General features: G+C 36.6%; 1 protein-coding gene across 4 annotated transcripts in view; it reads left to right on the top strand.

The window, feature by feature from the left end:
• The window catches only part of LOC118199929 (sodium-coupled monocarboxylate transporter 2-like), a 78,928-nt gene extending 62,115 nt beyond the window's left edge, over nt 1-16,813 (top strand). For all 4 annotated transcript variants that reach the window (XM_035371813.1, XM_035371815.1, XM_035371816.2 and 1 more), the window contains exons 14-16: nt 1,634-1,734; nt 4,424-4,539; nt 16,570-16,813. In XM_035371813.1, the coding sequence (XP_035227704.1) occupies nt 1,634-1,734; nt 4,424-4,539; nt 16,570-16,677 (325 nt within the window). In that variant the 3' untranslated portion in view covers nt 16,678-16,813. The remainder of the gene's footprint in view (nt 1-1,633; nt 1,735-4,423; nt 4,540-16,569) is intronic.
• The last annotated feature ends 316 nt before the right edge of the window (nt 16,814-17,129 follow it).

The raw sequence follows: 17,129 nt of genomic DNA, 5'->3' as shown, positions 1-17,129 counted from the left end.
CAAAAACTCGAATCTTCGCGCTTTTTTGCCCTCGAATCTTTTGAATCTTAACCTAAAAGAGTATTAAATCAAAAATTTGGAAAGACAGTTTCATTGACGTCTAGTAGAAGTGTTCATCATAAAAAAAGTAAAATAAAAAAGAATATGATTGTTGTAATTTCAGGTATTTTTTGGATTTGGGAAAATTAATATCGTCTCATATTCTAAAAGTATTTAGAATTAGAGCTTTTATGAATTCTACAAATAAACAAAATTTTTAATAAACAAATTTAATACAAATAAACAAATTTAATAAGGCAGTTACTTCACTGCGACGCGAATTTACGTCATTAATCTTCGTAAATTTTGGAATATTTTAAAATTTTGTTATTATCAATACTACGAACCATAGAATACATAAATCTGAAAATTTCGGAATTCTTTCTCAGCCCTCCTTTTCCTAATTTTTTGCAACAATTGCTACATTATATTTATATTAAAGTAAATTTTATGCTACTTTTCATTAGAATTACCGCAAAAATACACTGCAGATTAATGCTATTTCAGAATCAAAACTAGAAAACTGAACTTTGAACTATATCAAGTCAACTGGACTACTGGATTGCGAGAATTAGTCTTTTCCGAAGTTGCTTAAAATTTCCCTCCGTTGCCTATAATTCGTTACTTTAAAATAGGCAAAGGTTATAACGAACCTCCCCTCATTCACATCCATAACATTTGTCGTCATCACTGCATAGAGGAAATTTAAGGATTTTAGCAAATTATAGAGGTTTCGATTTATTTTAGCAGCAATCATTGTTATGGTTTTGAGTCATAGTTTAGGGGGAAGAAATGGCCTCGAAGGACCTATTTGAAAATAGCAGATTATAGCAATGTCTTCAAACAATTGCCATGTCAAGCCATCTTTTGTGAAAATAACGTGCAACTTAATGAAAAAAATCAGTGTATGTAGAGTATGATGCACAAAAACAGTGTTCAGTTAAGTTTTAATCTTGATTAAAATAATAGTTTTGACACATTTTCAGAACTTGATTAGCTTTATAAATGGAAAAATATAAGAAATATTATTTTTATTCAGTTACATACTAGTTACTTCTGTCCTTGCTTGTTTTTTGGTACACATGTCCCGAAATGTTAATGTTGACCACAGAAATTTTCTCGGTATTCTTAATAAAAATTCCAGACTTCGAAAGTTTCGCGAATTTTCACTATTAGCCTCATCGCGTTTTATTTTCCTTCGTAATAAATTACTACTCTATCTTTATTTACTTTTTCCGCTTACCAGTAGCCAATTAGATAAGAATGCTAAATATCGATATTCCGATCATATATACTTCAGAAATTCTCTCACTAAGGCATCCCTCCCCTTCGGTCGATAGCTGTCTTATACTTTGTGTTTAGTCAATTAATTAACCAATCATTTATTGTTTAAGGTTTAGATGTAAATAAACATCTGTATATTATTCGTAATATCTTCATAATAGGTTTATGTTAAATAAATCGTATCAACAATGCATGTATTATCTCATTTTTCTATTACAATTATAATTGATTAAAATGTGATATAACTTAGAATACTTTTTTAACCACTGATATCGTAGGGTATAAGACCTTTTATTTTTTTTCATTTCAGTGACGACATTTTCCCACCTTACCGGCTGTCCTATTTGTGGTTAAGTGCTGTAGGTTTCGTGGTGGTTCTTATCGTTGGCGTTGTCATTAGTCTCGTGTCAGGTGAGAAAAATCACTTATAATTTTGTTAAATCATAGAAAAACGTGAGTTATAATTCATTTCAACTCTCAGCAGTGTATTGTTAATTTAAAGCAAAATATGTGACGTTTGAGATATATTCTTAAAAACATAATGTTCCTTTTATCGTTAAAATGGAATGTATCTCTAACATAAATACCTTTTAATATGGTACTACTACTACTTTCGATATGACTGCATTAAATAAGATAAACACGTTTTATATCTGTTTCTGAATTATCATGACCACCGTCTGTGTCAGCACGCCTGTCTTCTAAACGTTATGCTATCTGTCAACAACAAGATTTGTTTCTGAATAGTCATTTATAAAGCATAAACACTAAGATTTTTTACCCCTTAATTGCTGACACATAATTAAATGCTGTCGCCATCATTATCATGCAGTTCAAGGAATGATAACATCTGCCACAAAATATTCATGCTATTTAAATACATTTCTATTCTTCTTTGCCAGACGAAGTCAACACATAACTCCATGCTAAATTATTTTCTAATCTTTAATACCTTTATATATGCGTCGTACTGAAAGTAATGCAAAGTTTGGGCTAACTGTTATACATTCCACAGTTGGTACAAAATCCACATATTATTATACTGATTCTTTCTATACACAAGAGCATAATAATAATTATCTTCATTGCATATAAAAAACGATTGCAAACAACAACCTGTCCGACATCCACAGAAAGCTACAGAATATTTACAGAGACGATACCATTCACAAGAGAAAAAATACATAGATTAATGAAGTTGTAGAATTCCTCACTTTCTAATCCTAAGCTACTGTTGGAAGTGAAGAATCTTAAGAACTGATAAGCGAATAATCGCTTAAGTTCGTGTGACAGGAAACAAGATAGAAGGGTAAACTAGTCCTTTATTATTCCAACTAAAGTTTAACAAAACTCCGTCTTGGAGTGTACAATGAATCCGACACTTCGGCTTGAACTTAAGATACTAAGAATTAACCTAAACTAATCTAAACTAAAGAGGTATAGCCGAAGCTATTAAAATTCTAGCAGAGTTGGCCCCTTAACGTTAATAGACTACGAAGCTATTAAGGGCCTAAAGTACGGCCGAGCGTGATAATAGCTTACGAGAAAGTAGCCTAGAAAAGGCGGACGCGTGCAGACAGAATACCTGGTATCTCTTTCCCTAAGACCGAAGAACTTCGCGGTTAAATACCGCTCTTCTTCATTATGCATTCAGACGTGATTCTAAAACTATGTTCTGGTCGGAAGTGTAAGTTGAAGTTAAGTCTCGATAGGAAAGGAACTTTAAGTCAAAACTTAACTGTTAATAAAATTAACATAATCCTTACAAAGTATAAAAAAAAAGATAAACTCGCAAAGGTAAACTCCTGTTTAAAATAAACCACATAATGGAAGGCCGCCAACAGAAACACTGATACCCAACAGGATGAACGAACTGATTGGGGCGGACTATTAGCTATCTGGCATAAACAAGCCGTAGTCCCAATGCAATACAATAGATTTTGAAAGACGTGAGTTATAGTAAAATATATGCAACTAGAGTACCTTGATAAGTGACAAATGATATAACAGAAAAAGTAATTTTTACTTGCTCCAATCCACTGGAAGCGTTTGAAGCCAATTCATAATGTTTTTGCAAGTTTATGGTAGAAACCGAAACGTGGGTATACTTACACGATTCAGAGACGATGAACTAGTTCAAGGAATTTCCTTGCTCCTTTTCTGCACGGTCTAGAGTTTGCAAGAGCGAACAATCAGCTCATATTGACTGTGTTTGGGTGTGGCAAAGGCATCATTCTCTAATTATTTAGTGGTGACTATTCAACTATCAACATCAGTACATTCAAACATTCCAAAAGCTTCTATGATGAGACCAAATAAGAATCTGAATTCAATCTACATTCATCGCGATAAAGCACATCCTCACAAATCTGTGGTCTGACATGAGCTAAGCATTCAAACCGATCTTCTCAATCCTGACACATGTTTGATAACAACTCATGGGATCAACCAACTGAGCTTCAAGATGGTGTTCTCTGAGCTGTACAACCGTATTTTAATCCATCAAACAGACTTAATTTTGAGCCTTCAGACTTTTTTTTCTTTCCTCTAATGATGGACGATGTGTGGGAGCAAACAGCTTCCTGACATAAGTTAAAATGTAAAGAAATGGATAAAATTATGGAAGCCTGAAATTTTTCAAAGAGGATTTAAGAGTTGCGTAAAGTGATTGTGCAAATGCATTGCTTGCAATAGAAACTATGTTCAGTAATACCTACGTACTGAGGAAGAGTTATTGCAACATGTGGAATTTGTATCTGTGTCAGTTAATGAGAAATTTAGTCCAACTTTTGCGTTATTTTCAGTATGATCCTCATAATTTGTACAGTCACCGGAAATCTTTTCTTATTGTCATGTTTTAACATAATTAATCAATTCAGTATACTAGCCAAAAAAAAATTAGTCGGGAAAACAAAACTGTTCAAAAGCGAATAATGATTATATACCCTCGAAGAAAGTGTAGAACATTTTGTTTGAATACTTTGCTTCAATATGAAAGAGACAATATATTTCATCTCTTAAATGTTAATTTACTGACCCCATTGATATCAATAATTCACGCAACCTCAAAGTTCATTTTTTTCCATATTCATTTTTTCAGGTGCTACAAAAGGTGAAGATATTGACGAAAGACTACTTTCACCACTTATAATATGGCTCAGCCAATTTATGCCTGGTGGAAGATGTAAGAAAATAACTCTGAATAGAGAACGAAAAGTAAGACAACTTTTTCTTTCTTCACTAAAAAATGACTTAACCCCCCTCGCTTTTAAAAAAAAAGGAATAAATTTACAATCCAAAAAAATTCAGATTGCAATCTAACAGCCCGAAGGGTTTTTTATTAAAGTTCCAAAAAATCAGAAAAAAAAAAGTTTATGATTCAAAAAATATAAAAATCATAAGCTTTAAAATTTGCTATTAAGTCTTCATATGCTAATTTCGGTTAAATGCATAAAGTAATTTTAAAATAAATAGTAGCGATTAGCCTATTAGTTTATTAATCAATCTCCAACCTAGTTAAATCATAAAATCATAGCTATTTGAAGGCCCAGTAATGGAATAGTAGGTAACGCAACTAAACACAGGTAGATTAACCTGAATTCACATCCAGTGGAGCAGGCTAGGATTTTCCCATGTGGTGATGTTAATAAGAACCAGTTTTCCTTGGAAAATCTTTCACGAAAGCCTTTTTTTCCCTTATGCAGGTAGTTCTACTACGCTTTGACATAATCAGCTAATACACGTACATTTAAAATGAGTTCCTAAAAATAATAATGCCAAATGATAAGGGGAAATGATGATACTGTAACATCACAATATTATTGATAATATTATAACATCACAATATTATTGATAATATTATAACATCACAATATTATTGATAATATTATAACATCACAATATTATTGATGATATTATAACATCACAAATTGTTATGCTATAATAATAGAACATTACAAAGTATTATCATGAGTTAATTATGTGTTTATTTGATAAAGAAAAGTGTAATGTAGTTTAAAATGTAGATGCGCATTTATTCAACCAGATTCTTTGTGCACGACGTTTGAGGTTTGCAAAAAATATTTCTTTGAGGTGATAGTGTTTCTGTATTGCCAAAACGCAAAACCCACTTCTTGAAAGCAATAGACATCTTGGAGGAGATTTCCTTCGAGAAATTTTTTTAAATTCAATGAATAAAAAATAAACTCCGAAAACGAGAATTTTGACAGGCTTCTGATAGGATTCAACTACTTTGTTCCGAAGTTTCCCGTGAATGGTTTTGTATCTCAACGGAAGCATGGGCCAGGTCTGGTGCATGCGCATGCACATCCAGAGGCATGTCGAGAAGAGCTATGTAGTTCTACAACGTTGTTGCATGTTGAATACAAGAAGTCGACAATGTAAATCCGCTGTGGGCAGTAGAACGTAGTCAGTGAAAAGGTAGCGACACAGAGCATTAGAGCAATGAGTGAACATGAGTTAATTCCTCGAGCAGGTTCTCCCCCTCGCCTCAAAATTAGGGGATTCACTAATGCGATTCCCACCCTCTGCTATTTTAGCTATGTAAAGTTTGATTAAATATGATTTTTAATACAATATATCTGGAGAAATCTCAAATGTGTAAGCTGTTGACAATAACTCGGCAGAGTTTTACGCTCTGCTTTCCAGAGGTTACCTCTAAACACGCTAAATTTGAAAGAGCTTCAAACTAAAAAAACATGCTACTTATTTCCTCTTACAAATATCTGCAAGGTAGCCAAAATATCAATTCAAAATTAGTCAATCCTGATAACTAACGGAGCATAATTATTAATTGTTTCCATATAAATCCTACTGGGAATCCCTATCGAATTAGACACTATGGACAGAAGCACAACCTCAAAAGCTTAAAAAAAAAAAAAAAAAAAAAAAAAAAAAAACTTTGCTATTTTTTAAATGAAAAATGTGCTTCAGCCTCTTGCATATATTCATAGCTAGCCCGTCATATTTTTCGATGGCATTAATGGTATCAGAATGATGATTCTCACTCCCAAAGTTATGAAAAAAATTTTAAGTTTAAAAATGTCATTATTATCGGAAGAAACTTTTAAATCCTTGTAAATTATACAGCTTCTAAGGAACTTCAGAAGCTGTATAATTCACAAGGATTTAAAAGTTTCTTCCGATAATAATGACATTTTTATACTGAGGGTTTTGAGACCGCGTTCTGGATAATTTGCATTTCTGATAATTTTCTAATTTGTTCCGATTTCTGAGACTTTTAGAGAAAACTGTTCACATAGAAGCAGTGTAAAACAAAATCAATTTGATTAATATTGAATAAAGCTGTCTGTTAGTACTTATGTTCAGGCTAGATCGGATCTTTGTTCGTTGAATAAATAGTCTTATGTGTTTCATATGACCTATGACCATTATCTGTAGTGTAGATAATATGTCTTTCGAATACGACATTTTTCATCAAGTACTTATTTAACATTAAAGCAGTAAAATTTAGGCTTCCATTTATAGAAGTGCACTGCTGACCATACAAAATGTAACTCCATGAATACCACGGAACATCAAAGTCATATTTACAGGACTGACACACCAGACCATAGACCTCCGACTAAATTTATATTCTAGAACACCCAGCCCTCAGGGGCTCACTTTTGTGAGTACGGGTGTGGCAATCCCGAGGTACCCTAGCCCTTCAGGGGATCATCTTCTTGGTGAGACGGGTGTCACGATCCTGGAGCCTCAGTGATCTATCCTCTTTTCCGTCTCCTCTCCTCTTAGCTGGAACTTTTTCCCTTCCCTTCTCCCTCGTGGTTTCCCTCTACGGAGTTTGGGGCTCGTCACGAGAGACTGGAGCAGCCCTTGTCTCTAGTTTTCGAGTGGCGAGAAAACTGCCCACGTGTTTGCCGTGCGTGGAGACCCGTGTCAAAGGAGGGTCCTGGTAGTTGACGGGCGAGGTACTGTCCCCAACACACTACTTTGGCCTCTGCTTCAGCTAAACGGGAGGCACCTTAGTCGTCCTCACGGGTGTCAATCGGCTGGTCACTAGTCCTTGTGTCAGTGGCTTGGGGTCAAGCTCTCGGGAGTACCTGCTTTCGAGAAAGCCGACTGTGGGGCTTCAGTTTGCGTATAGGTCCTGCTAGCCCTAACACAGGAATCTGTGTTCCCTTGTTGGGCTCCGTGGTGGGCGGGCCCGTCGGACCCGAATCATTTTTTCTTTCACTATGGCTTCTTCACATATATACCTAATTAAAGATTTCGAGGTCACTCCTGTCACTCAACATAGTTCTGAAACGTCTACTACTAAACCAGTCACTCAACCTAGTTCTGAAACGTCTACTACTAAACCAGTCGCTCAACCTAGTTCTGAAACGTCTACTGCTAAACCAGTCACTCAACCTACTTCTGAAAAGTCTACTGCAAAAAACTTACGTACAGATACAAATGAAAAAAATCATAACAATAGTCCCCGTTTCCTAGTCATCTCTAGTGCTTCTGGCGAAATGCATAAGATGTCTCCTTTTGTAATAAACAAATACATCCAGTCTTTTATTGGGGAGCCGAGAAATATAAAGCGTCTCCGCTCCGGAGACTTGCTGATTGATACAACCTCAGCCACCCAGTCTGCTTCTTTACTTCAGATAACTAAACTTGGGCAAGCGAATGTCACTGTAACAGCACATAAGTCACTGAACTATTGTCATGGTGTAATCTCAGAATTCGACCTTCTGTATGTTTTTGAAGAAGAGATCGCTTCTGAGCTATCCGACCAAAATGTCTGCGGTGCAAGGCGGATCAAGATGCGTAAAGAAGGTAAGTTGATAGACACGAAACACGTGATACTTACCTTCAACACGCCTGATCTGCCTAAGAATATTAAGGCCGGATATCTAAATATTCCTGTAAGACCTTATATTCCAAACCCTATGCGATGTTTCCAATGCCAGCGTTTCGGCCATTTTAAGATGTCTTGTCGTGGCAGCCTCACATGCGCCCGATGCTCACAGATTGGCCACGATTCTGATAATTGTACCGCTGCGCCTTTGTGTATAAATTGCAAGGGTGACCACCCAGCATTATATCGCTTGTGCCCAAAATGGAAATCGGAAAAAGAAATCCAGTCTACAAAAGTTACTAGGCTACAAATCCAGACTACAAATCCAGACTTACTTCGGCGTAGAACATCTCTTACGCCGAAGCCAGAAGATTAGTCCAGAGCACACAGCTTCGACCAAATACATCATACGCCAGTGCTGTTAAATCATCTCGTACAGTTGCTACCCAAACATCAATAGGCACACAAACCCTACCAAATAAAACCTAACCGTTTACATCCAACAAGAAAAAAGAAAATGCAACCCATATAGTACAAAAAAGAAACAGTTATTCAAATTAAGCCCAAAACTGCCACACAAAAAATATCAAATAAAAGTATAAGTCACAGTAATAGCTCTCTCGATGAGATGATTTCTGAATCTGCGGATTCAGACTTTATGGAAGTAGAAGAGGGTCTAGAAGTTCCCAGGCATCTACTTCCACGAAAAAGAAAAGAACAGCACCGAAAAAACAAAAACCATTCATAATGGCCACCCTCGTGTCATGGAACTGTCGCGGTTTCCACCGAAATTTGCTTGACATCAAATCTATAATAAATGTGTATCATCCTGTGTGCTTAGCAATACAGGAAACAAGTCTGAAACCAGAACAGCATGCAAAACTTCGGAGGTTTTCTTTCGTCAGGAAGGATAACCTTGCAGGTGAGCGTGCCAGTGGAGGTGTAGATCTCTTCTCCTCACTGGATTATCCCTCAAATGTACTTTCTTTGACGACATCCCTCCAAGTTGTCGCTACTCAAATAAATTTTGATATTGTTGTTTCATTTGTTTCTTTGTATTTGCCTCCAAATGAGCACATTTATCAGCAAGATTTAAATAATCTAATAGAGCAGCTGTCTGAGCCTTTTATCATAATAGGAGATTTTAACGGCCATAGTCCACTCTGGGGTAGTAAAGATACAAATTGCCGAGGAAGACAAATTGAGCGAATGATTGAAGATCATAGCCTTTGCCTCCTAAATAATGGGCAGGAAACTTACTTCCATGAGCCTTCTAGGACATTCCACGCTCTTGATCTAGCCATCTGTTCACCATCTCTATTGCCATTTTGCAATTTTAGTGTTGGAAGTGATCTGTACAACAGCGATCATTATCCTATTGTCTTGTCTCTTGCACGAAGAAGAGCGAACCCCATGTCGAGACTCCCTCGGTTCATACTGGATAGGGCAGACTGGGAACTCTTCTCTTCCTCTGCAGAGCTCACACGGAACAAGGTAGAAGATGTGCTTATCGATGATGCAGTGGAAACAGTTACAACTGCTATTAATCAGGCAGCTATGCTCTCCATTCCTAGAACACCAGGAAAAATAATGAAATATTCGAAACCGTGGTGGAATCGCGACTGTCATGAAGCACTGAAAAAGCAGAAAAAAGCATGGGGAATTTTTCGTAGATACCCAACTCTGCGAAAACTCATAGCATTTAAAGGAGCCAAAGCAAATGCACGAAAAGTAAGGAGGCAGAGCCAAAGGAATTCTTGGATTTCCTATGTGTCGTCAATTACATCTTCTACGCCTAGTAAGCGGGTTTGGGAAAGAGTTCGAAAATCATTCGGAATATATAAAGACCACTCACTTTCCTTTTTGGAAAAAGATGGCCGAGTGTTTAGCTCTATAGAAGAAATTGCGAATACTATTGGTGAGACATTTGCTGCCGTTTATTCCAGCCGAAATTATTCATCTGCATTTCTTTCTATCAAGCAACGCTCTGAGAAAAGTCCCATCGCTTTCAACTCTTCCAAATTTGAGCCTTATAATAGAGATTTTACTGTGCTAGAGTTAAAGAGAGCTTTGTTACAGACACATAGGTCGTCTCCTGGTCTTGATGGCGTGAATTACGAAATGCTAAAGCATCTGTCCTATAAGTCACTGAATGCCCTTCTCACGCTTTACAATAGAGTGTGGAAGGAGCGTACTTTTCCCAGTACATGGAGGAGAGCTGTTGTCATTCCTATTACTAAGCCAGGAAAAGATCCAAGGAATCCCTCCAACTATCGGCCAATTGCCCTTACCAGTTGTGTTTGCAAACTGTTTGAAAAGATGGTAAACAGCCGCCTAGTCTACTTCTTGGAAAAGAATAATATTATATCGCCTTATCAAAGCGGTTTTCGAAAGGGAAGAACGATTGTAGATAATATGCTTCTTTTAGAGACATCTATTCGAAAAGCCTTTGTCAGAAGAAGTCACCTTGTCTCTATATTCTTCGACATTGAGAAAGCTTACAATAAGACATGGAAATACGGTATACTTCGGGATCTTCACGAGAGTGGCTTGCGCGGCAACCTACCAATTTTCATTCAGAATTTCTTGAATACTAGAACTTTTCAAGTCAGGATTGGCTCTGTTTTGTCAGATGTTTTTGAACAGGAAGAGGATGTGCCTCAAGGCTGTGTGCTAAGTGTAACGCTGTTCAGTTTAAAAATAAACTCTGTGCTAAAAGAACTTCCTCTCATTATCTTGGGATCTCTGTATGTTGATGATCTGCAGATTAGCTGTCGAGGGGCAGACATGAGATATGTAGAGAGGCAAATGCAGATGGCTCTGAATAAGATCCAAGAATGGTCAGACAAACAGGGATTTACTTTTTCAAAACAGAAAACTGTGTGCGTGCACTTTTGTAGGAAGCGTGGTCTCCATCCTGAACCTGAGTTACATCTGAATGGTACAATTATTCCAGTTGCGCCGGAAGTAAAATTTTTAGGAGTGACGTTCGACCGAAAATTGACTTTCCTTTCTCATGTTTTAAACCTGAGAAAGAAGTGTCTAAAAACACTAAATATTTTAAAAGTGTTGGCGAACACCTCCTGGGGTGCAGAGCGTTGCTCCATGCTTCGTATTTACAGAGCGCTTATCCGCTCTAGACTGGACTATGGCTCAGTTGTTTATGGATCCGCTCGGTCATCTGTTTTGTCTGTTTTGTTAAAACTGGATCCTGTTCACCATCAAGGTCTGCGGATTTGTTCAGGAGCTTTCAGGACTTCTCCTGTACAGAGCCTATATGTTGACTCTAACGAACCATCACTTTATCTGAGGCGTGAGCAATTGTCCCTTTTGCAATATTTTAATATTCTATACCAACCTGAACATCCCAATAAACTGTGCTTACTTGATAATGAGTGTAACACATTATTTGAAACACGTCCATCCTGTGTTCCTACATTTCCTTTAAGAGTTCGCCCTGTCATTGAGGAACTTTTCCTCTCTGATATGCACCCCCAAGCAGTACAGAATTTTGAAATTCCATCTTGGGAAAATTCACGGATCCAGCTTCTTGATGTCTTCAAACATCACGTAAAGGCGAGCACTAACGAGATCGTTTACAGACAACTCTTCGCTGAGCACAGGCACAGATATAGCAGTTATTATCCGATATACACAGATGGATATCTGTGTATATCGGATACAGATATCCATCTGTGTATATGTCCAATCAAATGATCATGTCGGGATGGCTTTTGTATTTGAAGATTACATTGAGGGCAGATGCCTGCACCATGCTTTCTCAGTTCTAACATCTGAACTAACTGCAATATATTATGGTCTTCTGTACATCTCAAAGCTCTGCCACAAAAAATTCATAGTTTATACAGACTCGTATAGTGCTCTTAAATCCTTGGAAGCTTTTCCCAACACTCAGAATCCTGTGGTAGTGGATGTTCTCAAAATTCATATAAATTTAACGATTCGAGGATATGAAGTCCTGTACTGCTGGGTTCCTGGACATGCTGGAATAAAGGGAAATGAGCTTGCATACATCGCAGCCAAATATGCTGTTGAACCGTCTACTCGCCTTATCCCTTTAAAGACATCTGCTGTGTCATTAAGGGGAAGATACGGAAAAAATTGCAGCAAATTTGGGATGTTCAGCATCACAACAAGTTAAGAAACGTCAAGCCTAGAATTGAGCATTGGGATTTTGCTGGAAATCGTAAGGAGGACGTTCTTTTGACTCGCCTCAGAATTGGTCACACTAGAGTCACACATAACTATCTTCTCAAAGCTGAAAATGAGCCTGTTTGTTTTAATTGTAATGTCTGTTTATCTGTTCGTCATATTTTAATTGAGTGTTCATGTTTTAATAGTCTTCGCCAGAAATATTTTAATAGCTGTGACTTACCTATCGACCGTTTAATCGGAAGAGAGGTCAATTGTAATTTATTTTATTATTTAAAAGAGACTGGCTTTTATTACCAAATGTAATTTGTTTTGATTACTGTGTCTTGAATTTTAATGTGTGCTTTTAACTTAAGTTTATATGACTTCATCCTCTGGATCTGGTACATTTGTCTACTTGTTTTTATTTATTGAATTTTAATGTCATCAATTGTAATCATCCCATCTTGTGTTTGGCGCGTTATAATCATCTTTGGTTTTTGCGCCAGAATCACTCACTCACTCACTCACTCTAGAAGACCCATACAGAGTTAAGATATCTATAGTCCGTGGGACCCCATCCTCGCGGGCGCAACCGCCGAAGTCCCCGCCCGGCTTTTACAAAGCATTGGGCAGAACTAAAACGTCACCAGTACGGTCCTTGCCAAGCCTGAACCAACCTGAGTACAATACTCGGGTTAGTCATGTGAAGTCAAATTACATACCTCCGTGGTTGAGACTGCCTAGGTACAGATCCTAACCAGCACTTCCCAGGCATTCGCCTGAGTCAATCCTCGGGGATAACATAACGTATTAGGATGGACTGATTCATCTTACATTTCTATTAGATTTAAAGTACATAAGGAAATTAGTTTTGTGTAGCCGCCATGGCTGGCAATAAATGTTGTGATATACTTTGGCAATGAAAGGGATGTTTTATGTGCTTGGGGTACGTCAGACCATGTTGTTTCCACCCGTAAAAAATTAATTTAGTATAAATACAGATCCAGATAAAAGTATGGGTACATTAACGATGTACCATAGGGTTAACTGGTAAAGCCTTCCAATAATAACTGTCCCTTAAAATTGTATCTTACATAAGTTCACAAAGAGTTCATATAGCAAATTGCAGGTGATATATGCTCAGCCTCCTTTACTAATCATCGACTAAACCTACCCGATGGGCAACGCATCAGGAGAACGCACGGGCCAAAGTAGCAGTGCGACCTGGGGGGTACACTGCAGAATTGTTGAACGTTGCATGTCACGTGCAGTCGTGTATTGTGCTGTTGAAGCTTGGCCGTTGGCAAGCCTTGAAAAACGGATGTTAAGGAACAACAGGGTCCAAAACTCCAGAAATGTAGCGGTGATTATTGTGCGTACAGGCAATAAGTATTAAGTGGAAGCGGAGTAAAACCCACGGCACAGCAAATTATAAGACCACTTAGCATACTAATATGATGATTAAAATGCAAGGGTTACGATGCCTATCAGCATGTGTCGTAGATTCGGAAAAAATTTTCGTCATGAAGTAGAAAACTCGAGATTTGACTGGAAAATAAAGTGTCATAACTCTTGTTTGTCCATGTCTGACGTTCAGCGCATCATTGCAATCACATACCTCAGTTGTGTAGAATTGGGAACCCCAGCAATGGACGCTTTGCAAAGAATCTCCTCCTCTGCACACAACATCGAATGGTATGTGCCGACATAGGTTCCTGTGCAACAGGATCTTGAGCTAGATTTCTTGATGCTGTTATGCAGTCCATCATTACGATGCGCATAACATGCCTGTCTTCTTGTTCGGTGGTGTCATGACACTGTATAAACGTTTTTTTCGATAGGTTCGTTCTTTCCTACACCCACCTATTCCATAATCGCATCACTTCGGCTTGATTTCGTACAACACGCGCACCGATTTCTCAGAAGACCAATCTGCACTTTCCATTAACCACAGTTCTTTATCTATCAAACTCAACAGCTTGTTCGAATAACTGCCGTTTCTTTTACGATAAAGCTTTTCACGCAAAGGAACCACGGAAAATATTAAATTCCATTATTTCAAACAACATGTTCTCTTCTTTTTATTGAAGTTGTTTTCAGATGAAGTTATTGCAGTACATGATTATCATATACATTACAATACTAATTATTCGTGCATCCTGTCGCAGTCTACGCATGTCGGAAATTCCAAATTTATCATCAATCTGATTTCCTATTCTACTCGAAAGAAAAATTACCAGAATAATTTTTGCAGCATTTATTTTCGTTTCTCTTACGAATTGGCTAAAATGAACACAGTAAACATTAATACATACTTTAATCATTAAAAATGTGCCTCGTGGCTCTTAAGTATTCTCTGCTCTACCTAATTTACTTTTCGATTAAACGTTTTGCAGTCTTATTAGGTCTGTAGTTACTAAGCTTGGATCATTTAGTAGATTCTCACTATCCTACACGTTGCAGAGCTGTTGAGAATTTTCCATAATTAATAAACTAAAATACTTACACTAGCCAATTGGATGAAGATCCTTCTAAGAAAGAGATTTATGAAATGCATTCCTATTCTAAACTAACAATAAAACTATTCTAAACTAAGATCTACTTAACCACTTTCTAGTTTAAAAAAATTTGACTTATCACAACTTACTCAACCCAACGGTGGCTTATGGCTGTTACAATAACTGCAATTTTTTAAAAGAATTCTTCACGAGCAAAATTTTGCAGTTGCATTACTTTCCACAGTATATTCGCTTGTGTATAAATAATATCTGGTTGTAAAGTTTTCCGCCAAACAAACGTTATTATATTACGGTCTTGTATTATCTTGATCAAATATTACCTTTCAGCGCCAGAACTCAGTTCGAAGTTTTTCCTTGATAGCAGCGCAACAAGGACTAGTATCTCGCTGTACACCTTACTGTCGAGGGTTTTACCTTTTTACAGATATTTGTGAATAATAAACCAGATACAAAGCATGATCTTTCTATTAGTCAAATTGTACTTTGCGACGCTGCCGACGGGCTCACCGGGCGTAGACAACTCCCTTTTCGGCCTATGCTGTTGAAGTAAATCTATTTTTATCACAAGTGACGATCAGGTCCAGAACTTTGTCCTTGCGTGGATATTACAGCAGATTAGTGCAGGCCCGAACACGTCTGTCATCTGCTTGAGTCAGCTCATGCAACAACCAGCGATTCAACTTGTACGTCAAGTTTATGAGATGCATCGCGCGATTAATGGGCATGGCACTAACGCCTAACTCCTTAGCAAGCTCTCGAGTGGTTGCATACTGATCTTTTTCCACATGTTCTCGCAGGCGGGCTTCATCAACATCAGTAGGCCGGACAGAGAGCTCTGCTTCTTGAATGTCGTAGTCCTTGTTTTTGAACTTTCGGTACTAAACTTTCACAGTGTCATATGATATACAACATTAGTACCTAAAGCTGGACGTATGATTTGGTGACATTCTGTAGCTGACTTTTTGCAACAGTACCAGAAGTAAATGATGGTTCTAATCTGGTAGCGTGATAGTTCCATTTCAGACACTTTGTACCTAATAATAACGATATTTTTTTTTCAAATTTCATAACACTGTGTCTTTCTTTCAGATGCCAAAAAATCGTTTGAAAAAATATGATTAAACACGCCAACGCGAACTGTTTGCACAGACGATACTTGCAGTGGCGGGAAACTTTCGTTAAAACCCGATAAATATTTCTAGTAAAAATATATGATGTGGTACATTTGATTTGTTCAATATAGTATTTTAAACGACAGTGAAAACACTTCCCCTATTTTTCGAACTACCTGAATTAAAAGATTATATATATATAATATGGTGATTATTATCCTAAAGTGCAATGTTTTGTTGAAATTGCTTTTAAAATATAATAATCCCATTGAATTATTTATATGAAACTGGATAATAAAATTTGTATTTTACAGTACAAATGTGCAGTCATTAACTATGAAGACATAAAAAAATATCTTAAATACACTGACTATGAAATCTTACAGTATTTCTGCTATCTGGACATATGTCATACGACAATTAAAATACATCAGTTATAAATTTAATGTCTCTAACATCCCTGTCCACTAGTTGAGAGAAATTTCTTGAAAAGTGTCCTGACATACTCATGTGTTTATAGAACTAGCAATAAATTTCTTTGCTCAACCAAATTCTGTATGTTTTACGTATTTTAAAAATTTTTGCAGATACTGAACTGTAAGTGTAATTTTTTTTTTAATTTTAATTTCAGGGAACTTCTTTAACAACACTTCGAACGACAAGTGTAATCAGCGATGAAGACTTTTATCCATCCAAAAAAGAATCCATTTCTTATATAACAGACGCAAAAGTATCTTAACAACCAAAGAGAATAGTATGGTACTTTAATTCATATTATAAAAATTAACTAAAATCTCTTGTACAGTCTGTAATCTATGTATCATAGATGAAATTTCTTTTCTAACTGCTAAATAAACACATATTGTTCTTCAAAATACTGTTTTCTTCGGATACATTACACTTGCAAATTAACACATTTTCTGATTACTTCTTTGTTAAATTAGGTAGATAATAACAGCAAAGAAAAAAATAGCCATTAGAAATGTAAAATCATCATTCACAAAAGTTGATTACTGAATAGTGCTTTCAATAATGGCAAATGACTGAAATAGGCATACGAAATTCTTCATTAATAATAAATGATTAAATGCAAGTGTTGGAAATTTTACCTTAATCATACTTTGTTGGTTAATTGACTTCTTAATGCTAACTTGAATAAAAATGACTAGATGTTACAAATGTTGTTTGCTA

Source organism: Stegodyphus dumicola, chromosome 8 (genome assembly GCF_044657685.1).
Source record: "Stegodyphus dumicola isolate Sdum_Otavi_A_Nest chromosome 8, ASM4465768v1".
NCBI lineage: Eukaryota > Metazoa > Arthropoda > Arachnida > Araneae > Eresidae > Stegodyphus > Stegodyphus dumicola.
This window is presented reverse-complemented; position numbering and strand designations above follow the sequence as displayed.